This window comes from Coptis chinensis, chromosome 6 (genome assembly GCF_015680905.1).
Source record: "Coptis chinensis isolate HL-2020 chromosome 6, ASM1568090v1, whole genome shotgun sequence".
Classification (NCBI taxonomy): Eukaryota; Viridiplantae; Streptophyta; class Magnoliopsida; order Ranunculales; family Ranunculaceae; genus Coptis; species Coptis chinensis.
This window is the reverse complement of record NC_141461.1, coordinates 6737258-6762323: the sequence shown is the minus strand read 5'-3', so window position 1 is coordinate 6762323 and position 25066 is coordinate 6737258. Positions and strand designations below refer to the sequence as shown.

At 35.6% G+C, this 25066-nt stretch overlaps 3 protein-coding genes across 5 annotated transcripts; 1 reads left to right on the top strand and 2 right to left on the bottom strand.

Annotated features, from left to right (window-relative positions):
• Positions 1–4739: 4739 nt before the first annotated feature.
• On the top strand, positions 4740–12563 carry LOC147491137 (D-isomer specific 2-hydroxyacid dehydrogenase family protein). Of its 2 annotated transcripts, none has more exons than XM_086566027.1 (8): positions 4740–4897; positions 4976–5403; positions 5489–5560; positions 6711–6837; positions 7225–7370; positions 7468–7509; positions 8078–8290; positions 12353–12563. In XM_086566027.1, exons 1-8 carry the CDS (start codon positions 4795–4797, stop codon positions 12419–12421), a joined length of 1200 nt encoding a protein of 399 aa, XP_086422153.1. In that variant the 5' UTR covers positions 4740–4794; the 3' UTR covers positions 12422–12563. The 2 variants fall into 2 exon arrangements, with proteins under 2 accessions (XP_086422153.1, XP_086422154.1); XM_086566028.1 differs by having other exon boundaries at positions 4759–4897; positions 4971–5403.
• Positions 12564–13710: 1147 nt separating this feature from the next.
• Positions 13711–19558, bottom strand: LOC147491136 (shaggy-related protein kinase kappa-like). 2 transcript variants are annotated; one of them, XM_086565058.1, is made up of 13 exons: positions 19396–19534; positions 19001–19299; positions 18831–18923; positions 18681–18740; positions 18013–18285; positions 17789–17863; positions 17173–17229; positions 16916–17056; positions 16764–16814; positions 16584–16679; positions 15359–15442; positions 15170–15272; positions 13711–14844 (listed from the first exon to the last, which is right to left on the bottom strand). In XM_086565058.1, the coding sequence occupies exons 2-13, from the start codon at positions 19166–19168 to the stop codon at positions 14756–14758; spliced, it is 1290 nt and encodes a 429-aa protein (XP_086421184.1). In that variant the 5' UTR covers positions 19169–19299; positions 19396–19534; the 3' UTR covers positions 13711–14755. The 2 variants fall into 2 exon arrangements, with proteins under 2 accessions (XP_086421184.1, XP_086421183.1); XM_086565057.1 differs by having other exon boundaries at positions 19001–19558.
• Positions 19559–20235: 677 nt separating this feature from the next.
• LOC147491135 (ethylene-responsive transcription factor ERF020-like) lies at positions 20236–20727 on the bottom strand. Its single transcript, XM_086567190.1, has one exon. The coding sequence runs from the start codon at positions 20725–20727 to the stop codon at positions 20236–20238; it is 492 nt and encodes a 163-aa protein (XP_086423316.1).
• Positions 20728–25066: the final 4339 nt, after the last annotated feature.

The following is a 25066-nucleotide window of genomic DNA, read 5'->3' as shown; positions in this document are numbered from 1 at the left end:
AAAAAAATTGTAATAGGATGCAGGGAATCATATAATAACTCACATTAATAAATTTGTATATATGTTATATTGGTGTTAGCTTTGAAAGACACAATTATGGTTGCTTGAAGTTGTTTGATGTGCTTAAGTTTCAAGAACAATTGTCAAGCATGATGAATGGAAATTGTAGCAAGTTCTTACGAATAGCGGAAACGTGATTGGGTTTTTCTTATGTGATTATATATAATAAACTACTAAATAAGCTTAAGGGTAAACCTTCTAATTTGTGCTTCCGTCATACTCATAGCGATAGTATGGTAAACAAACATCATTTATAATATTTAATCAATAATGTTAATTCTAAATTATAGAAAAGATGAAAAAGTGGAAAAAGCATTTGTTGCTAGCTAGAAGGTCATATTTTTTCTCTTAAGGAGGTATTCGATACATACGCCCTTATCTAGTAAGTGGAAATGATAGAACCATAGAACATTAACTCCAATTAGGATCTATAATTTACCATGTAGATGCCTTAGATTTTCTGTTGTATCATTCCTCGCTTAGTTAATGAAGCTTTCAATTCTTTAAGAAAATAGTTTACCAAAAAAAAGATCTTTAAGAAAAAGTAAAATGAAAAGAGCGAAAAAATGACAAAAAAGAAAAGCAAAATTGTACCCACTTTTCATGGAACTTCGTATGTACTATCTTTCCAACAATTTGATAATTGCACTTTGAGATATTCGTGATAGATCTAATGCTTCAAGGAAATGTTTTTTGCTCTAGGCTATGAAAGCACCTTAATCTCAATGATCAATTTGAGCTATTCGACAAAGAAGTGTGATTAGACACGGAGTACTTACTCATAATTTAAGAACTATGCACAACATAAGGAAAATATGAAGAATCACGGTTTCTGAATTAAAACTAAACATAGATTTATTTCAAATCTTAGGTAGATGTGTTTCTCTTATCGAAAGTTCATGGGAATAGCTTGACTAATCTTAGATGGTTACGACTTACGAAGACACAAAGACAGGAAGAAGTTTTGTATATATATCTTAACCAAACTTGCTAAATCATGTTTACATTTATTTTGTCTGTTTTTTGGTTTTTTTTTCCGATGATATATATACAAAACTTCTTCCTGTCTTTGTGTCTTCGTAAGTCGTAACCATCTAAGATTAGTCAAGCTATTCCCATGAACTTGAAGTATATATTTGGATCAGTATTGAATAATGATTGAAGTATATTGAGGTTTAAGTGAACTTGGTAATAAGAATCATAATGATGGTAAGGTCAGACCTTGTCCTTTGGGCTTGATATAGATAAAAGTTTGGGTTTTTTAATTGTGAGTTGGTTTAATATTTTTTATTTTTTTAATTGTTTATAACAAGTAGGGTAAGTATTGTCAAAGAGTTTAATAAGGAGTTGGGTTCTCGGGGATTGTGAGTGATTTTGTTATTTGGTAGATGATTTTTATTTGTTTTTTTTAGATATAGATAAAAATATAGGTTTTTTTTTAACTATGAGTTGGTTTAGTATTTTTTGTTTTTTTTTTTAATTGTTTGTAACGAGTGGGGTAAGTATTGCCAAAGAGTTTAATAAGGAGTTGGGTTCTCGGGGATTGTGAGTGATTTTGTTATTTAGCAGATGAGTTTTATTTGTTTTTTTAGATATAGAAAAAAGTTTGGATTTTTTAATTGTGAGTTGGTTTAGTGTTTTTTGTTTTTTTTTAATTGTTTGTAATGAGTGAGAGTGGGGTAAGTATTGCCAAATAGTTTAATAAGGAGTTTGGTTCTCGAGGATTGTGAGTGATTTTGTTATTTGGCAGATGAGTTTTATTTGTTTTTTTAGATATATATAACATTTTGAATTCTTTAATTGTGAGTTGGTTTAGTGTTATTTGTTTTTTTTTATTGTTTGTAACTAGTGGTGTAAGTATTGTCAAAGAGTTTAATAAGGAGTTGGGTTCTCGGGGATTGTAAGTGATTTTGTTATTTAACAGAAGAGTTTTATTTGTTTTTTTAGATATAGATAAAAAATTGGGTTTTTTAATTGTGAGTTGGTTTAGTGTTTTTTGTTTTTTTTTAATTGTTTGTAACGAGTGGGTAAGTATTGCTAAAGAATTTAATATAAGGAGTTGGGTTCTCAGGTATTGAGGGATTAATTGAAATCATGTGTTTATTTTTTTAAAAAATATATTTGGTTAATTTTTTGTCCTAAATAAGTGGCAACTAAGTGAACTCTTTATTAGAAAGTTGATTGTTTTATGCCGATAATAGTGTGACCCATATTTTTTGTTTTGGTTTGGTGGCCCAAAACAACTGCTTGAGTCGCTTTGCCTCAGGGCCGACACTGCTCAAAGTGCTTTTAATAGTCTTGAAATATTTTTTAAAATTTATTACACATCCTTGGAGAGGAAGCTGATAGAAAGCCATCTTCTGTACCTCAACAAGCTTTATGTCTTCGCCAAATTGCTTCCCACCGGATTCAAAGACCTTCCACGTTCCCATCTCGTCATCACCTTCTCTTACAAACACCATAGTTTTAGCATACTTCCACGCATTCTTGGTTATTTGGTCACTTACATTAAAACAGTGTTTTGGGTGCCAGAAAATCATCAACACATTTGCTTGTCGCTGAATTTCTAGCAATCTATCCATCAAATCTTTAATGTCGGGGTCAGATGTTTTGTTCATAGTAGAAGACGAATGGTCACTCCACAAGATAGTGGGAGGATTAAGAAGAGAGAAGCCTAATTATGTCAATTTCAATACCATTGTTGTTCCTAGAAAGATTGAATATGATTCGCTTGAAGTACTTTTCTTATAGGGGTTCCTACCCAACCACATTGCTTTGATCTCACCAACACTAAAATTTGCGATGCACCCACCCGCTCCATCTCTTGATATACCACTAACCACTTTGTGGCTGGCATCGGTGATGATGCCAGTTGTAAAAGATCTATCCCTAAGAAATCTGGTAAACATTGGGGACGACAACGGCAGGGTTTTTTTAGATTTAGGGCTGGGCCTTTTTTGAGTGTTGTGAAAATATTGGAGACTTTGTGAATCAACGAAAAATAGAGCGAGAGGGTATATCTATAATATATACAAGGTTTTAGACCCAGCCATATGGCCGTAATCATTTTTTAAATTCACATCCCTTAAATTTTTGTGAGAAATTCAATGACTGATAATTATTAACATAAATTTTTGGAGTTGATTTAGCAATGTTTTCTTATTGGAGTCGTATAAAATTTTCTTGTCAGATGTTGATTGACTTATTAGAGTTAGGGGTGCCAACGGGTCAGTTTTGGGTCGGGTTTTAACGGTTTTGGTTTGGGTTTTACTATTTGCGGTTCTATCAGTTTTGGTTCTCAACGGTTTTAGTATGAGAATTATAGAACCCAACCCAAAACCATCAAAACCCACAGTTTTTTTTTTTTTGTTTTCGGTTATAATTCGGGTCTTTATTATTTATTATGATTATTAAACAATTTCAATCATTTAAATACTAAAACTTGTTTTTATTTTTATTTGTTTATTTTTCTACATGATAATATTTTATGTATAATTAGTGATGTATCAACAATCATATTTACATCAATCTATTAACATATATCAATCATACACGTTAAAACATTTATCATTCATGCATGTGATAATTTCAAGCTTTGATATATAAATTAAAATAATTAAATATCTAACCCCAAAAATTTGATTTTTTTTACGTGCATACACATATATTTGTTATATTGTTATATTTTACGTACATACACATATATTTGTACACGTATATTATCTCGCATTATATTTTAAATCGAACATGCGAGTACATACGTCTTACGTACAATTACATCTTATCACTAATTTTTAACATGAACACTACATATTGGTTTATAATAAGTGCGTGTACCACAATATATCAAGCATGTGTATCCAATTTAAATATACACGTGCATAAGTTAATAAATATAAAATGTATTAGTTAGTTCAGAATATACATATTGACTTATTAACATCCATCTATGATACACTTGTTTAACGTATTGTTATAAAATATACATTTAACAACACATTCACTATTATACTATATATATTTAATAAACTTTTACATGTAAAAATATATTTTATATTATAATGTATGAGCATGTCTTCAGTGCGCAGGTCGTATGGGCCTTTGGATCAGTATTTTTGTCTTGCAATACACACGCACTCCTGTGATGAGTGGCCGAGATGTGAGGGCGTACCCTACATCTCGCGCACAGTAGATTTAGCCATAATGTACTAGTTTGATTATCTTAAATGTAATATAATACTAAATTTTATATATCGAAATCATACTAATTAGTTCCGATTTCGGTTCGGGTACCATGAGTTTTTTACTATTCAGTTCTTTATCGGTTCGGTTCTTAATGACTAATTTTAAATGAGTCTAACTTTTTAAGACCAAGAACCCGAATATTTGGTTTCGGTTCCGGGTAATGGGGTACCCATTGGCACTCCTAATTAGAGTTTTGTTGTATTAGGAAACTTCTTAAAATTAAGAGTTCATGTTGTATTAGAAAATTTCTTATGATTAATTAAGAGTGTCAACGTGGCACACCTATGTCAAAAGAATGCGCCACCTAGAAAAGAAATTGTCCACATAATATGTACAAAGAGAGAGGCGATATGAAGAAGATACACACTAATTTCACGAAATATTATGGTATTTCACGAATTTATGTGTCGGTAAATATTATCTCTCCACTTTCTTAATTCAGCAGCCGTGTGACTCCGAGGCTTTAAATCAATATAAAAATACCGCCAAATGGTCATCCTCAAATCCTTATTATTCAACAGAAGAGCTTGTTTTTTATTATCATTTCATCGAAACATATCAACAACAACAAGAACAAATCTCTCTTCCAAAGGTAACCCTGCCTTCCATTTCATTACTCTTACGTCCAATTTTATTCATATATATATATATATATTTTTTTCCAGTGCAGGTTACACAGCAACAAGTAAAGGAGTAGACACAACAATGGTTGACAACGTAGGTGAAACTAATAATAATATCACACGTGTACTATTCTGTGGACCCCATTTCCCTGCTTCACAAAACTATACAAGAGACTATCTCCAGAGCTATCCATTTATACAAGTTGATGACGTGGCAGTCGATGCTGTCCCGGATGTCATCGGGGACTACCAGATTGGTGTAGTGAAAATGTGCCGTTTCGATGCTCAACTAATTTCCCGCGCAAATAAAATGAAGCTTGTGATGCAGTTTGGTGTCGGGCTGGAAGGTGTTGATGTTGATGCTGCTACAAGGTGTGGGATTAAAGTTGCTAGAATCCCTGGAAATGTTTGTGGGAATTCAGCATCGTGTGCAGAAATGGCTATATATCTCATGTTGGGCCTTCTCAAAAAGCAAGTATGTTTAGATTGGCCTTTTGTTTGTCCATTTCTATTTGCATATATTGTTTACTGATTTCAAAATCATGATCTACTTGTGCAAGAATGAGATGGAAATTTCTGTTAAGCAGAGAAGACTAGGGGAACCAATTGGAGATACATTACTGGGAAAAACAGTGAGGTTTCTTATTTTACTACTAGGTAGTTAGCTTATATTTTCAAATCAAAGCACCTTTGCATTTGAACTTAATCATCAGATCTGACAGCCATACTTACTTCTAAAGACTATGCCTGCAGCAATCCTGTTTACTTAAAACAGCCCTCAAGTCAATATGACTTGGTCCCAGTGAGAGCGTCACTATTATACACAAACACATGTCTTTGTGCTTAGGTATTGACGTGTTGGAAATGCGTACATTTGAGGCCTTTTTTCCTCTTTGTTTATTCTTTCTTTCATTTTTTTTTGGGTGCACTTGAGGCCTTCAAATGGTAAGTTTAACTTATTCATAGTTAGTGGATATATTTAAGCTAACAACATACTCAATCATAAAGTTATGAAGATATTATTGGAATGTTAAATTGCCTCTTGATAAGTGACAATGTGAAGTCTGTTTGTTTCATGTAGTAAGATAGACATTTTTTTTTGCTTTTGATTGGTAAGCCTGATTTAAATGAGATCAGTAACTCTTTGATGCCGGTGGGGTTCGAGCCCCAGACCTCTGGTATCATCACCCAAAGGTTTTACCGACTTTGCTAGTCGGCACCTGCTAGTAAGATAGACATTGCTTGAAAGAGTATTGAATCTGCAGAGGCCTTTGGAGTGATTCCAAATTAGTCTCACAATGAGAAATAGGGCCCTAGAGTAATACATACATAGTGCTCAAACTAGCATTGAAGTTAAGGAATGGTGGTTCTTGTTGGAAGGGTCCTAGATCCCTTAAGTGAGCAACAGAGTCATTTTTCTGTTGATCTAGTGCAGTTAGTTATGGTTGGAATACTATCAGTCTAATATGATTCTTTAAAATAGACATTTGGCAGATTTGTAAAGCTCGTTTGAAAAGAATTTACTGAGCAGTTGTTTGTAATGAAATTTTCTCATGTCTGTGCAAAAAGTTAAATCAAAACATGAAACCGTGAGATCGCATGCCTTTCTTTGATAGGGTCAGAATTTCCTGAAAGGAGATCATCAAAGGAAAGACCACCTGTATACCCTGCTCCATTTAGGGCCCTATAAACCATGCACACAATTGATGTTTTCATCTCATTGTATTACTAGATTGCATATTCTACGATCGCATTATGAATGGTTCTATGTATCTTGTTCAGGTATATATCATGGGATTTGGAAATATTGGAACTGATTTGGCAATACGCCTGAGACCATTTGGTGTTAAAATCCTTGCAACAAAACGGAACTGGGAATCAAATTCGCTAGAGTCTTGTCAACCTAATGGTATAGCACAAATATTTACATAGTCTGGAAAGTAAAAGGCGTAAGCCATGTATTACAAGCCTACTAACTCTGCACAAGGAAGGCGCAACATGAGTGAAGGAAAATGCATCAATTTTTTTCAGTTAATCAAGAATTATTGTTAGTATGATTTTTATTTTGAAGTCTCCTGTAAGATATAAAAATAATAAAACAGAAAAAATTATTTAGCACTTCAGTCTCCATATTGCAGACGGCCACTTAAGCTTGGTTACATATTCGTTGAGGAATATTGGCCACGTGAGTTGTTGTGGAAGAAAATTCTGTTCCTCATTTTTTTTTTCCACACTTCATTTCTAGAAGTCTTGCATGCTCTATACGAGCCTTACATTATTTTATTCATTCTATTAGGTTCCTGTGTTCCATCTCAAGAATTTGACCACGGAAATAATTCCGTTGATCATCTTGTCGATAAGAAGGGTGGTCCTGAAGATATTTTTGAGTTTGCGAAAGAGGCTGATATAGTTGCTCCTTGCTTGCTTCTGAATAGTGAAACGGTCAATCTTTACTCCTTATGGCTATTTCATTTTATATATTTCTTTATAGTAGGATATGCATAATAATCCCTGACGTCCTTTCTTATTGTTGTTTCAGGCCGGAATAGTAAATGAGAAATTCCTCTCTTCAATGAAAAAGGTTTGCTGTCTATAGCATACATTATTGATTTTTCTAAAATTAGGAGGTCAAGGCTCTATTAATACCAGAAAAACATCATTATTATGAATCAGTATAAGTGAGTTCTTTTTATCGGCAAAGAGAGTATGAATTCTGTTTAGCTGAATAAAAACAGAGAGATTAATATAACCTCAAGGTACAAGGAAGAAATACAAATAACATAGCATTATAGTGATCCCACCCGAAAGCATGATACTCCTCACCCATCTAGCAACAAAATGCTCAATAGGAGTCTCCCTCAATTCTAAAAGCACCTTGCCAATAACACTGAATCCCCTTGATGGTAATTACTTGAAGGGTTAGTTAGTGTTACTCCCCCCACTAGATGGGCAATTACACAGTCAACTTGGGTTGACTGTTTTTTTTTTGTGTGTATTTGGGGGGGAGACCCTAATTGCCCATCAAGTGGGGGGGAAATCCTAATTGGCTCATCTAGTGGCACGGGGAGAGTGTAATACTAGTTAACCCTTACTTGAATATATTTATCTAGTTTCTTATTTATTTTTTTGCATTTCTTCTTCCTTTTAAGGGTGCCCTTTTGGTTAATGTTGCTCGAGGAGGTATTCTAGACTACAAAGCAGTTGCTCATCACCTTGAGTCGGGTCACTTGGGAGGCCTTGGCATTGATGTGGCTTGGACAGAACCATTTAATCCAGATGACAAAATTTTGAAGTTTCAAAATGTTCTTATAACTCCTCATGTTGCTGGTGTTACAGAATATGCTTACAGAACTATGGCCAAGGTATTATTGTTTTCAATGGTTATATTTTTTTTTTCGTGGAATATATTTTCTCATTTGACTTAAACCTACCAGTTTTAACGTAATCATTTAATGCATCCTCTGTAGAAGTTCTCTCTTCGATTAAAATTTTGATATTGAAAAAGTGAAACATTTCGATGGTGTAGATATTGCATTTTGGGAAATTTGATGATATGTAAGAAAAGTGTTGGTGAGTTTATGGAACTCTTAAGTGAAACATTGAGATATGTTTTATAGCAGAATAGGAAATATTAGCGGACTCATCTGTGTGCCATTTTCCACTGACTATTGGAAGTGTGTTTTTCAAATTGTGGTAACAACTCAGTCAGTCGCCGACAGAAATTTGTACTTGTTAACAATATGAAACAAGCACCTTTTTATTTTATCTATTTAAAAGAAAAAAAAAAAAAAAAAAAAAAAAAAACAATCTAATTCATAAGCCAATGCTGACATGACACAAGATTCAGTATCATAGATATTGGGGAATGGATGGCATACTTGTATATAACCAGTCATATTAGAAGTTGGATAAGGTGTCACACAAGTCTATGTCGTACTACACATACTATCAAATTATCAATAACATTGCCATAGGCTGGTCAGATCTAGTCTCAGCACATTAGAGTCCATTCCGTGATTCCGTTCGAAATGCACATCAGAGTCTAAAAACATCACTCTACCGTCATGAAATGGACATTAAATTCTGTCGTATTTATATACGTCGGTAATAACAGATAGTCTGCCTTCAAGGGACCTGTAATTATTGGTAACACTTCAAAGTATGTTTTTCTCTTGATTTCTCAACTGATATCGTTGTGGATTCAGTGTTCAAGTATTCTTGAGAACTACTCCATTTCATCCGGTAGAGTTCCTCTTTCACTATCATGTAGATCTAGGATTTGAAGGATGGTTAGTGGAAAATATGGGGGGCGCAGGAGGCAATTTCTGGTTGTTGAAGGTAAATCTTATATTTTTGAATGGTGGGATACCTGCTCAGGAGGGGAAGAGGTGGGGATTACTGAAAGAGGTAGAGGTGGTGTCTTTCAAAGTTCTATTACAATAGGAGGGGGTAAGTGGCTGGGAAGATTGTTGTGCCAAATCTCTTTAGGTTTGGCAAGTGTGGAGGGTGCAATTAGACATTTCGACGACCACTGCACACTGATTGGTACAGTGCGGCGAAATGGTAGGGGTGAGTTTCTTCAGTTGCTTGTTCTTCCTAGAAGCGGATTAAAAGCAAACAAAACTCTGTGCTTTCCGGCTGGTACTAATAGAGAGGGATGGGCAACTATCGGATCTAATCTTTTGAACTTGCTCGAGTCTGAATTTTCGGCTCGAGCAAAACCATAGTCATGGAGTGGCTCGACCCAATCGACCCAATCCTCAAGTTGGTCCTGGAGATACTTCTGTGTATGGTCAGGCCAGTTTAACAGAATGCTCTTGAGTAGCTGGGAAACCTAGAATCTTAGTGAAGTCCAATAATACCGTCTTGAACTCTTCGTGGTGGTCCTTGGCTATTGTGTGTTCCCCAAAAGGAGGATTACCAGACTGGGGGTGGGTGGAACGGAATGTGGTCTCAGTTTTTGGTCATATTGATTTGAGATTAGTGGAGGGGGGTCATGCACTCATATTCTTTCAATCAGAGAAAGAGGCGGACAAGATTACGAAAATGCTGCCTCTACGATATGGAGAAGGAGAAGTTACGTTTAGGCGGTGGAATCCCAAGAAACTTTGAAGTCCAAAGAGGTCTGTTTGAGTTTTATTGGTGTTCCCTTGTATCTCAGAACTAAAGAGATTGCCCTATCCCTAACCCAAGCATGTGGTAGTTGTGTGGAAATTGGTGAAAACATTCTGAATAGCTGTGTTAAGAAGTTTATGGCGAAAGCCAAGGTAGATGACCTGGGAGGAGAGAAGGTATGTTTTCCCCGTGTGGGTGGAGGTGGAACTAGATGGAGAAGAAGCGGAGGAGAATCTTAGCTGGCCGGAGATTTGTGGTAATGAAGATGACCTGGTTCCAAGCAATGTGGGAGATGATGAGTTGCACCAAGAACAATATGACAGTTGTCAGTCCAATAGTCCACATGTCAATCTTTTAGATGACACATCAAACCTTAGTAGACCGCCTGGCTTTGGAAATTTTGAGGTGGGAGCTACTCAGAATTTGAATTTTGAATCTCTTCTAGTTGATGAAGGGGTTCTCGATGATGTAGCTGACGCATCTGACCTTAGCAGACCTCCGGGTTTTGGAAGTTGTGAGATAGGTGCAATTGCACAATAGAATTTTGAATGTTGAACCTTATCCAGATAGTGGGGCAGGCTTTGTGACAGCAGAGATAGTTATACCTTCTCCATCTCGTATTGGTCAGCAGGGAGACAACGTTGGTGGGAACCGTTGTCGTGAGAATATATGTGACTACAATTTGAATTTGAATTTGAATGTACGTGGTTCTACTTTGACTTGTGGTGCGTGGGTTACACGCTGGAGATTTAGGGGACATGAAACCAGTTTGGATGTTGATGTGGGCTATGACAAAAGATCAGGCCCAAGCCTAGGCGAAAATGGTAATGGGTTTACTTATCAGTGGGTAAGGTCTGATCATTCTTCTAATGGGGCTACAGAAGTGGGCTGTGGACTAGATAAAAATGATATGTTGGGATCTTTAGGCCATACTGATAGGGCTCTTTTAGACAAGTTGGACTTTTTGGCTAACAAGATTAAAGAGAAAATAGAGTTACAGATATCTTCACACAAGAGTCAACAAGCTTATCGGAGACATAGATGGACGAAGAAGATAGATAAGTTGGAGAGAAGAGCCAGAAGTAGTAAACCGCAGGAGAGTACATCGATTATGCTACTTAAGCGAGACAGTGAAACAGATTTTTTGGTGAACATGGAAGGTGAAGCGCAGTCTAAACAACCCTCTCTTTTTGAACCAGTCTCAAGAAACCAGTCCAAAAGATGCATGTTTTAGTACACAATTAGAGGGGAGACCTGGCTATGAAGGTGAGCAAAACATGGGCGTTGCATGTGAGTTTGTAGCAAGTGAGCATAACATGCTAATGTTACCGGCTTCGTGGAAGTTGGTGAGGTGGCTATCAAAGGAGTGGGTGAGACTGAGCTATGCGGTAGTGCTAATTTTGCTAATGTATCACGAAGTGGTGGTGCGAAGCCATCAAATATTGGAACTGGAGGAGAGATAGAAGCTAGCGCAAATGACAATATTGTGGGGAATGATCGCTCTCAGCAAATGCGAAATGGATATCTCAATGAAGGTAATGTGAGTGATATTGCGAGTAGTATTTATCAAAACATTGACAACCCTCATGATTGGATCAAGTACATGGTTGTGCCACTAGTAGGGGCATGGGAAGATCAGGTCTTGAAAAACTTTTTGGCAAATTACATGGAAATAACAATGAGTGTGAGATTGGACAGGCTAGGGATTGATTTGGTCACCAATCAACCCATTATGGAAAGGGAGAATGAAAACTACTTTGTAGTTTAAATATTTTGTAGTCTGTTGTTCACTTTCGCTAGGGACTGGGTAGTCAATTGGGAGCTTGTTTTTGGGTTGCTAGGAGTGCTTTAAAACGGGCTTTAGGTGGTGGTCTCTCGGTAGTACCGGGTTAATGAGATTCTCTCACATCTGTATTCTGTTTTTTCATTTTTTTTCCATCCTAATCAATAAATATCACTTGTCAAAAAAAAAAAAAAAAATCTAGTCTCAACACTTGAGAAGAGTTCATGCAAGGATATCTTGCCAAATATTTAGGAGCAAGATGTTTGCAATAATAAATCTTTGTGCATTGCAATCAAACTTAAGCTTGCGCAGCCTTCTGAATTGACCATTTCGTTAAGAAGTTTAGGTTTTTGTTGGTGGGGATATTGGCTCTGGGTGTAGCCAAATTTCTAGCAAGTGTTACGTCCATGCCCAGCCCATAAAAACCTCGAATCAATAATTATGTATATATCCAAAGTATGACATCATGCTGTTGTACGGTTGTATTCTTTCTCGTGTTAATTGTTGCTATGTTTGATATGTACAGGTTGTCGGTGATACTGCTCTTCAACTTCATGCAGGAACTGCATTGACAGAAGTAGAGTTTGTGAACTAAAGAGGTAGCTCAAAACAGATTGTTTCAATCTAGTAATTGATTATCATGAACTTTTGTACTGTGAAACATGTTTCATGAATAACAGGCACCTCTCTGAACCCCCATTTGGTCGGGTTTTATTCAAATAATCCTTTTGATTTTACTGAAGCTAAATTTCCCAAGTCATAGTCTCTAGGCCGAATGCACAACAGAGGCCCGATCATAGGTGGTTCTACTTTTGGTCTCTCATAGAGTCATAGCTCGGGATTTTGGAATCAAAATTCCAACCTGGAATCATTGAAATTGAGACCCTATATTAGTATTTTAAGTATTTCAACGCCGTTTTGTTTTTACCAAAATATATATTTGTTGGTATTCTGTTCAGAATAGCGAACACGGAACACTAGGTCTATGTAATTGCTTTGTTGTTGAACTATTCTGCAGTTGACGGACCCAGTAATCTGAGTTTAGGTGCACAGTGTACATGCAACGCCAGTGAAAACTCACAGAGCAACCCCAAACACCATAGATGTTAGTCTTTGGTTTCATCGCCACAGTTGACCTGTTTGGTTATACATCAAGGGGGCGAGGTATTCATCCAAGGCAAGAACTGTAAAACAAAATGGAAAAGTTGGAACCATTCGAAAATATGAACACTGGACCCTACATAGTAGTACCAAACTATCTTCGTTTTGAGGATCCATTTAAAAGACCGAGGATAGGAGAGGACAAGTCGGGGTTTACACTGTTTGAGAAAGTGTGAGTCAGAAAATGTGCATGCCTCGAGTATTTTACATACCAGATAAAAACCTACTAGAGTCGATCCTTTTGGAGTTGGGCCTCCAACCTAGAATTATTGTAGTATCAATTTGTATTTGCAGCAGCTATGCCACTTCAAGCACGAGATAAAACAAAGAATGTTTTATGAAGGATTTGCCTAACACACTCAACTTCTCATGTACCAACAACTCACAAATACATATACAAGAACCTCTAATAGTCTAATGAGAAGGTATAATTTTTGGCTAAATATGGTATAAATCTGGGCCACTCATACCAACCTCTAATCCAAAGTCTATATCCTCTGCGAGAAAGGTATAATTTTTATAATTCATTGTTGGTTTGTCTGATTAATGAGGCTAGCCTGAGCTCTTACTTTTGTCATCTCTCTTGGAAATTTAACTTCTAAGAGTCCTCGATTCCCATTGACTGAATATCCAATATCAACCAATTTATTAAAATAATATTTTATAACGAGTGTAGAAGTTCAACTTACCAATAAACTCTACAAAGAAACGTGTATTATACTATTTACTTAACTCAAAAACATTGTGTATAATCTTATAAAAACTTTGATCTACACTTGCACTTTACAGGCCTCAAATCCACAAACGCCATTCATCAACATGGTCATGTCTACTTATTAACTTAATCAATTATGTACTACAACATACATAATTAGTGTTGTGTGATTTTGGTGATTCATAAGGGTTTAGAAGGAAACTGACAAAGGCAATAACTTAGTGGAGAGTTACTTCATACTAATGGCACAAACTCACAACAAAATTAATCAGGAAAAGGGTTTGATGCCTTGTGGATCCCAATGGCTTATGTGAGTCTGCTAATCCAATGCCATGATACTTGCATCACCCTCCAATGGTAAGCAACAAGGTGAGACTTCATCGCTCAATATTGATGGGCAACCAGTGCCATGGCATTGGATTAGCAATCTTACAAAAGAACATTTCCTCATAGTCTATCTATTTTCCCAATGGTCGATCCATTGGGAGCCCCACAGGATCTCAAAACCTTGTAGCTTTGCATGAGTAAATTTTCACCACTACTCTATTGCCGTTGACCTCCTCTAAACCAATTTAAATCACCAAAATCACACATCCCTAACTCCATACAAAACTAAAAGTATGCAAATGATACCTATGGGGATGATCCTTAGACATCAGACTTACCATTCCTTTGGCTGAACCAAAAGAAACACACCACACAAAGACAACAACAACAAGCAGAACAAAGTTTGTTGGATGCTTAGGACCAAATCACAACTTTAAACTCTAGTGCGGAGTTTGGAAATGGCTCGATCTCAGCTGGAATACCTATGCATTTAGAAAGCTTGCCTTGAAGACCCCCTTAGAATCACCAGAGCACATAACCCACACTTGCTTCTCCAAGACTGCATCTGGGAATGCTATTTGCAGTGTATGTATCTTTTCTATCACTTCGACAAGAGTAGCAGAAGACAAAGGAAAGATCAGGACTTAACACAAGAATTTTCAGAATAGACCAAACTATAGAGCCAACGGTCGGCTGTAGCTTATAATCAAGGCGGCCTCCAAGGTGCTACTCATGCAATGCCATGAACAAATTCTGCTTTCTAGCATGCTCGGGAATCAGCCGATTAAGATTCTGGGGCGGAATGCCTGAGAGCTCTGTGCAAACGAAAACAAGAAGAATTTACAATTACAGAAATAAAAAAATTATGTTGCTTCAAAGAGGGTTGTGAGAGTACATAAATGAGTTTTAAACGAAGGAGTTATAAGTATAGTAGACGCTTTTCCACTCTCAATGTGCCTTCAGCCTTCTTACTTGGGGAAGTACTTCCGACTAAAATATAACTCTAATTTGTGAAGATAAAGGGGGTTATTTGGTGCTTTAAGCATTAAAAATAAAACAGAAAAAGGTTGTTGATGACTATCTTATGCTTAGTGACACTATTTGTCTATAAACAAAAACAGCATGGCACAGAGACCTTACCTTGGGATTTGAAATTGAAGAGTGGAGGAAGAGGACGACCATTAGGGAGGCGGGTATTTGGGTCTCTCAACTCATCAAAGAAAGGGTGGATGCAAGCTTCCAACTGCCACCATCAATTATAAAAATGATAGATAGTCAACTTTGTGAATCAACAACATCATGGCACGTGTCTCATAGAAATAAACTTACAGCAGTGCAGCGGAGATTAGGAGAGTACTGGAGGAATCTGGAGACCAAGTCTACAGCTTCTGGAGGTAGACGCTTTTGGAAAACCTGGTCAAACAAGAAAGAATTTGCAGTAAATCTTTAATTCAAGAGGTGAACCTTTTTCATCCAGTAGATTCTGACCATAGAATAAAATGTTGTGTTTTGATGACCTGACACTCTGACCAAAATATTGGATGTGTCCAAAACCGACATTGTTGACAATACCAATAAATATATGCTAGTAAGATGAGGTGTTGGAATAAAAGACAAGTAAACAATTTATAATTGTAATTCATTTCTCAATTTTCCATTGATTTTTTTCACCTTGATAATTTCCTGTCCCCCTTCCCCCTGCTATTTCCTATACTCATTACAATCTCGTACCAGTATTTGTTTTGAATGGTAGAAGTATATGTATTATATTGATAATATGAAAAGGTTAAGGATGGGTATCTTATTTTACAAACAACATAAAAGTAACGGGTTGCATCAAGTGTCCACACGACATCGCCCCAAAAGAGAGTCCCGTCTAAATGAAAAAGTAACAAAAGGACTATCCCTCCATCCCTCCCAAATCAAAGCCGGTGAGCCACCAAAACTTTTGATCGAAATGACTATCTACTCCACAGTTAAGGATTTATCCTCAAATTGTCTGTTATCCCTCTCCAGCCACAGACCCCACAATCGCAAATGGTAGTATGTTACCCCCCACACCAACATAATCGCAAATCGTAGTATGTTCCATAGTTTGTAGCGCTTTGAAGAATGCACCCTCTTTCAGTCTTTTGGGTAGTATAATGTCCAGAGTTTGGTCGATCTCTTAAATGTTTCATTCAACCAAAAACGGAAGGAAAGCAACTAGACATATAAATCCACAATAATTACGAGAGCCCACAATAATTCCGATTCTTCAATCCTTAAATGTGAACTATTAAGAAAAAAAAAATCACGCATGCAAGCAGGGATCAATCCACATTCCCACTTTCAGTCTATTTGGCAGTTATAATTAGGAATGAGTTAAGTAGTTTACCTATTGTAGGTGTTGGGTTTTGGACACAGTTCGGTATTATGCTGTTTATACAGTTACACACGTTTTCTTTCTTTTTCAAATAAATCCGTTCGTCTGAAGTATTTTCCTACTTAACAAGAGAGTTTTCAAGGTCAAAAGTTATCAAAACAAGAGAGGGAAAAGAGAAAATGGATTTACTTTGTGCCATGGATGAGCCTTTATCTGTGGAAACTTAAATTCTATATAATTTGGATTCATGCATTTTATCTCCTCCCTAGTAGGCGTCCCCAGAACCTGTGCCAGGACAATGGAGTCTACATAAGTTCAAATTTATTGATTCCAGCAAAATAAAGATATTTGGCAATTGATAACAATTACCTTGATGATCTCAACAAGTTGGTCAACTCCACTTTCTCCAGGAAACAAAGGCTTCATGAACAATCAGATCAAATGCTCAGAATAAACGGACAACAAAGAAACGAGATGAGAACGAGTAAGAAAGCTGCATATACTACAGAGTAAAAGATCACCTGCCCAAGGAGTAACTCGGCCATCACACAACCCGTGGACCACATATCTATAGCTGTTGTGTATTCAGTTGCACCGAATATGAGCTCAGGAGCACGATAATATCTTGAACAAATGTAAGATATATTAGGTTCTCCTTTCACCTAAATAAAACGAAAACAATAGATCCTCAGAAAAGGTGTGGTAGTCCTAAACCCCGCCTGGCCACATCAATTTGTCATTATTAATATCTAGCAAATATTGCACATACTAAACTTACCAGTACTTTTGCGCTTCCAAAATCACAAAGCTTTAGCTGATGAGTATGAGGATTCACCTGAAATTATCATTTCAATCTTACAACAGGCAAAACCACGTAGAAAGAAATAGTATATTGTTCCGTCTATTCAACCCTGGTTTGGTAATTGAAAGATATTCTTTGAATACCAAATATGTAAAGAAAGAAACGCGCAGAGAATACAACAGCAATACACAAGGTTCCTATATGCTAGGACAGTTATCAAGACCGAACTCTACAGCTTTTCAATTTCAAGGAAAAGAATCCCACCCTTGAAATTGTCTTGTCACTTTCAAGATGTATGTTAGTCCTTGGTGTATGGCATTACCTCTATCTAGTCTAAAAGCTTAATTAAAGACATCGTAGATGCTTGAAGCAACTCAAAACAGTGATAAATTGTCTATCTCCAGAGGGAAGCCCAAATTCTCGATATGAATGTTGACAAAAACAGACTAACTCCATCAAATGCGTGCAAACAGGATTGGAGAATCCCTTGGTGAAATCCAAGGGCTTAGATACAGTAAGTTTCAGATGCATACAAGGCCTTCGAGAGTAAGTTCTGATTACTTTGGAAGAAAAAAAAAAGAATCAATCTTACCAGTAAGTTTTGTGGCTTAATATCTCGGTGACATATACCAACGGAGCTATGTATGTACGCAAGTGATCTGCATATCTGCACCAAGAAAAGAAGTCTATTGAGATAACATCTCGCATGTGATCTGCATATCACATGGACACTGCAAACACCAAACAGAGTGGGTCCTCCATCAAAAAAAAAAAAAACACTAGCAACAGAAACATATATAGATGATCAGCACAAACCTGATAGATATAGAGCTTCACATAAATTAACGGCATTCGTTGGTTGATCCTACTGTAGTTCCTAGCAACACGGTTAACAGTCTCAGGTACATAATCAAGTACAAGATTCAAGTAAAGCTCCTCCTTGTCTGTTGTTGAGAAAAAGCTATGCTTAAGGGCAACAATATTAGGATGATCCAACATTTGCATAATCTGCAACTCTCGATTCTTGTAACGCTTGTCCTGGAGAACCTTCTTGATAGCAACAATTTCTCCAGTTTCTCTACATTTTGCCTACATAAAGCAACCAACTAAACTATGAGAAGAACATGAAATAAACTAAAATCTTTTTACCACCTAGAGTAGCATCATTAGACCATGTATGTGAAGGTCACTTTCCTATTTCCAGTGCTCCTACTTTACTAGTACTTAAAACAGGTCATGCAACCACGATGGTTATTATGAAGACCATTAAAAATACTTTATAACATGTTCCTTGATCATCATACCAAAACAATATTCCTTAAAACACCTAGAGTGAAGTCTCTATTAAAAAAAAAAGTAATTTCTCATTATTTTATGTTTGGTCTGTGTATTCTTATGATAAAATAAGTCCAAACATAACTAATAGACTCAAGTAACACTCTACCGTGACGATTTAATGATATTAAGGATTAGTAATAGGATACCTGGAAAACAACACCAAACGAACCAGTTCCAACCACATGCTCTGCGATATAACTGACTCTCTGTCGATCCATACATAACATATAATGCAAAAGAGTAAGTAGCACACCAAGCAATCACATAATATCTCTAGAATCAAATTTGCTTCCGACCTGCCTGGGTTGACCGCTTCGACCACCAATGCTAGTTGCTATTATATGCCCTGCTTCAGTCCCCATCCCATCAACTACTTCCGGTTCACTATCCTGCAAAAAAAAAAAAAAAAACTCTTAAGTAGTCCACATGATCAAAATCAAAACTAAAAGTATCTCAACAAACTTACTTGTTCATCATCTTGATCTTGCTTATTGTCCCTTAATCTCATTTCAACCATCTCTCTTCCTAGCCAGTCAACTGACCTCGATGAATTATTATTTTTTAAGCTACCATTTGTCCTGGAGCTACCTACATCACCAACACCCACACCCACACCCAAACTAGAGGATGCCATTTAAGATGATGGCGTTTTTATGTTTTTCACAGACACCAAAATCTAGTAGCCTCCTTATTATTATAACTCCATCTCAAACTCTCTTTCATCTCATCCACGCATCAAAATTACCCTTCTTCTATTCAGGATCACTAACAATCACAGAATTTAGTGATGAAATATCAGATCTGCTAATTTTGATTGGTTGATCGCATAGTTAAAATAACGGAGGAAGATGTTATTCTTACCATGAGGGTGGTCAGAGATCTGGAGCTGCTTTTTGATTTTTGATTTTTGATTTTTGAGAGATAACAAGACTCAAAAGAGTGAGTGACTGAGTGAGCCTGCCATGTGTCTCTCTCTCTCTCCTCATGCTTTATCACTTTCTTTTTTGACATCTTTGCTGCCTTCAGTTAAAAAAATATTATTATAATATTATATATATATACACTGTCCATCTGTCTTTTGCACAACTAATACCGACATTCATGGGTTGATACTGAAAATCTGAAATTTGACATTTTCACCAACAAATTTTATCCTCCTATCTCTTGAATTAGTCAATTGTGGACCATTCTCGATATTAGCAGTTTCAACAATTTTGACACTTTGGTTGCTCGTATGACCCACGATCTACCTTCAATTATTTAGAAATGATGTCATGGGATATGTCAATTTTTATCACAATTTAACATATCTCCTCTTCTTTTGTAATCTACACTAGTATTAATAAAGTAGACCACACTTTCATGAATGGAAATGATCACCGGCCAAATATGAGAATTTCTTTAGGTGTATCTGCATTGGGCCAGAAGTCTAGAAATTTACATTCTAATAATAATTGCGCGGTCTGGTACAAATTTTTTTTTGTTTTTTGTCCGGTACAATTGATTACAAGCAAAGGACTGAATAGGAATAATGGAATATTCATTCTTCAAATTTAGTGGTGCCCACGTTTAACAGTTACACTCCCTCTCTCATTAAAAAAAAAACAACAACAGTAGCACTCCCCACCTGGCCACCTATATTCTATCCTCTATATAGTGCAATAGTGCATGGCATGCTTTCATTTTCCTTTTCATTGTTTGTTAGAGACATATCTCCATGTCTTCAACTGATATGCTAAGATTCTCATCTCTAAATTGATTACTAGTACCCCCATACATAGCAAATTCATCATTTCTATCATCCCAGAATTGGCTAACTTGAATCTGATCATTCCCTACACTGGCCACAGGCATCTCACCAGTTCCTGCTTGCATTCTTCGGGCTAAGTCCTTATCTACGGCGGCACCTGCGTCAGTTGCTGCCTTTTGTATCGACTTTGGTGACATGTCGTTGCCAAGGTATTGTGGTAGATACATTGGAAAATTGAGCTGGTTTACTACTGAAGGACCTCTTAGACAGAAGATAGCAGTATCATGGGCAACAGCTGCAGCCTCAGGGGTGCTATATGAGCCCAACCATAGACGTTCTTGCGTGTTTGGCACTCTGATTTCGGATACCCATTTGCCCCATTTTCTACATCGAACTCCTTTGTACCTCGGATAAGTGGCACTACTTTCTCCAAATTGACTCATTTGCTTATAGACAATTCACCAATGGAAGGACGTATGTCGTGTAATGAACACGAAAAATGTTAAGTGCGTTGCTTATTCCCCAGATATCAAAGATTGCGCCTGAGATTCACTGAACACCAGATTGAATATGGATAGGAGTGGAATAGATCTCAGAAAGACTTGTTGAATGAGGGAAGCACATGAATAACTGTATATATATAGGTTGAAGAAGTGAAAAGTCATCCATGAATTTGAATTTTTTCGATTAAAGAATGGGTTGACCGCATAAAAATGATGTCAAGTTGATGATGTATACAGAGTTTTAGATTGTTTGAAGGTCAATATATTCAATGGTCAATACTGGGGGATTAGTAGTTATGGACGGTGTTCATAAGGGCGCGAATAGCGTATAGTGTTCAAAACTTCAAATTGCAAAACGTGTTAGAGATTCACTTTTGATATTAATTGTGGCAAGTGGCAAGTGACAAGTGACAAGTGACAAGTGACAAGACAAGCAAAGAGTTCAAGGCCACTGCTCTCAATTATGGACTCAGTCAGATCGGACTTTTTAGGGTACTGGTTGTTAGATTTATTGGGCTGGTCGTGTAAGTGTGTAGCATTCAGTCATGCACGGGTGAGTGTTCGGACATAATTGGTGGCATTATTCTCCATCAAAATTGAGCTGTATCGCGCCCTTATGCAGTTAAGGTCGCCTTATAAGATTTTACCAGATTTTCAATCTAATTTGGTATTTTTAGGCTTTTAGCTGGCATTCAGCCTGGACACCCAAGTGACCCAACAATGCATTGGGCGATCAGTAACATTTCCACGAGTAAAAACACTAAGAAATTTCTACCAAAAAGTGTCTTTTAGTGGGTAGTTTCTATGCAACATTGCAACTCCTTAGCGTATATGTTTATCAAATGCCCAAAATGGCGAAAATGGACAAATACTTTGGTAAACAAAATAACGGTTTGATGGGAATCTGAACCATAGTACAAAATATCGTTCGCGATATATATTGAGATTTCATCAAAGGATATGCATTCGATATTTTCTAACAAGACTGAAAATATCAGTTGAAATATCAATATATTGTCAATAAATTTTGATTTTGAGATATCCGATATGGAAATAAAGTGATATATCGGTAAAATATATTGATCCATTTTTTGGACCGATATATATCATATTTTACGATATATCAATATATATAGCATTAATATTTCTGATATATATTGATATTTTGAATGTTTCACTAAAAAAGTTGGTATCTCTTATATATCGATATAGACCGATATATGTTGGTTTTTTGGGGTTTCGATATATCGGTCGATGTGGGAAAATTGGGCCTTGTTTTATTGTGTAAAGACTGCAAATATCCTCTATATTGTCAAATATCACGATATAAGTTGATATTTTGTAAATGTCATATATATTTCATCAAGTATCGCAATAATATCTTTATAAGTTGATTTTTTCAAAATATCGTGATATATTCTTTTCCCAAAGCTTGACTTGGAATTTTTGATAACACTTCGTCATCTACTTTTTTTGTTCCTACTCCCAACGTCTTAAGTTCTCAAGCTATTTTCCATCCTACACTAGTCAAAGTTTACTCATTTTCTCTTCATAAAGTAATTAACAATGAAATCTTAAAAGAGAAAACAATGATATATATATTTTTTTGGATAAGGAGAGAAATAACTAATTATAAATAAAGGTTAGAGGTAAGGGTGATTGGTGAAGATAGAAAATTTGACACAAATCAGAGTTGTACTTCTCATTTTCTTTAGATCTAGATTTGAAATTATAAGATTGAAATATATATTTAATGCACTTTCCCCTTTTAAATTTGGATGAATTATCTCACCTAAATACCTAATTACTCAATCAATTAAAATTTTCTTTTATTAGTTTTTATAGAAAATATCAATAACAAATTCCTTTATTGTTTCTAATTTCTTTTTTATGGATCAATTTCCATTTAAATCTTATTAACTTTATAGTCCACCACTAAAAGAGAGAGTGAATGGTTATTGGCTTTATTTGGAGCAACTCTTTGGCACATTTAGTTGGCAAGGAATGAAGTCAGATTCAAAGGAAGTAAAGTGGATCCTTCAATTTACTGGAAGAGACTGATGTCGATGGCTCAGAGTACTTGAAAAAGTTCCACTTCGCACTGATCAAGACACCACTCTATACATCCTATACATCAAATGGTGGCCACCCCCAGAAAATTGGTTTAAATTAAATGCAGATAGTTCGGCAATGGGGAATCCAGGAGCAGCAGTGGCTGGCTGTTTATTGAGAGACAGCAATGGATCCTTTATTTTTGGCATTGCAGCACCTATATTGCACGTGCACATGTAATATTGCTAAATTTTGGGGTCTCCTGCTTTGTCCAAGAGTTTTGAAGGCCATTTTGAATAGAGTGATCCTTGAAACAGATTCAAAAGTTCTTCTTTTGGCGATTACCGAAGATGAGTTTGAATCACATTGGTCTGTGAAGTCGTTACTCCAAGAAATCAAGTTATGTCTTCATTCAATTGGGGAGTTCAAAGTGTGTGAAGTTTTATAAGTAATTGGGCTGAGAGCTCAATTTTCAAAAAAAAAAAAATCACCCTAATAAGTCCACTTGAATTTTAATTTCGTCCGAAGTCTAAAAACACAGCTGATGTCAGCATGGAAATTTAATTTCCATATGTAAAATCTATATCTTAATATTAAAGCTTCCACAAGGGGTATTTTTTTAGCTCTATTAAAATTTCAGTTCATCTCCTATTAAAACTATAATTTTAATACTTTTAATTAAAGTGGAAATTCTTCTCCAATTAAAACAAATTCTAACATTTTTAATTAAAACGAAAATTCTTCTCCTATTAAAATGAGAATTCCTTCTATATTGAAAATTAAACGAAAATCTAACGTATCTAATTAAAACGAAAATTATTCTCCTATTAAAACATAATATCTATCCCAATTGAAAAAACGGGTTTTTTAAATTTAATTTAAAACAATTAGTTAGAAAATTAAAATAGATTAGCGACTAAAATGGTAGTTCTAATTTTCTAAAAAAAATATAAATATTTTCAAAAGAGCCGGTGCGTATGCACGACCTACAAGCTAGTACTATGTAAATTTATCCATATGAAAATTTAATTTTATATATATGAATTGAAATTTTTATATATAAATTGAAATATGTATATGTAAAAATACTAAATAATTAAATTTATATTGATAAAAAAAATTGTGTAAATGTAAATTTTTATACGTAAATTTGAATTTATATATGATGACGTTAACCCAATTTATCCTTGAGTTGAAATTATTAATGAAAATGTGTTATTAAACCAAAATTATAAATAAAAAATGATGACATGTCCGATTTTGAACTTACGGCGAAATTATTATTGGGATTTGTGCTTAGGCTATAATCTGTTAAAAATATCATAAACCAAACTCTAGTTTGGAGCAAGTACACGAGACTAATCTAAAGGCTAAAGCCAATGCGGGATTGCTTGGAAGTTGGTACGATGCAGGTAAATCTAGGACCACCTGATCACTATCCATCTTAAATATCTTCCCATTAGACACGTGTTCACCATATCAGTAAATAATGGGTCCACTAAATATACAAAGACGCGCGCACGTAGGAAAAAAGTAAAACGAGTCCACAGCTTCTTCTCTTTCTTCCATGCAACTGAATCTCTCTCTGCTTCTTCACACGACAACCTCGTTTTCTCTCTCTCTTTTGTTTAACTTAGTTATAGATAGAATTTAGAAGTATAGGATAGAACAATATGTCTTCGAGGAGCAAGAAGAGAGAGAGAGTGATGAAGTCAGCATTATATTGCATAACAAACAAAGCCCAACCTGTTAAAAAAAAATTATATGGTTCATCGCAATTATAGGAGTTTCAAAACAGATTCATAAAACCATACTATTACAACTAACATTTTCCTAATTTAATATAATAAACACGCACTGTTTTTTTTTTTTTTTAATCTTCCTTTTCTTTCTTTTTTTTCTATATTCAGTTATTATTTATTTATTTTTCCAAAAAAAAAAAATCTGACTTGGAACAGCTAGAAAATTATTCGAACTTGTCCAAGTTCAGTTTTTGATCTGCTTTTCATTATTTTCGCTGGAATTGTGGGTGGGTTTTCATTGTTTCGTTTTTTTTCTTTTCTCTTTTGGGATTGGTGGGACTGTGTTTTGCCGTTAGTTTTGAGGAAAGATTTGTGATTTTTGATACTTGAGAGTGGATTGAGAAATGGGGTTGTGATATTTTTGGATTTGGTAAGGTTTCCATCTACCTTTTTCTTTCTTTCATGAATTGAAAAAAAAAAAAAAG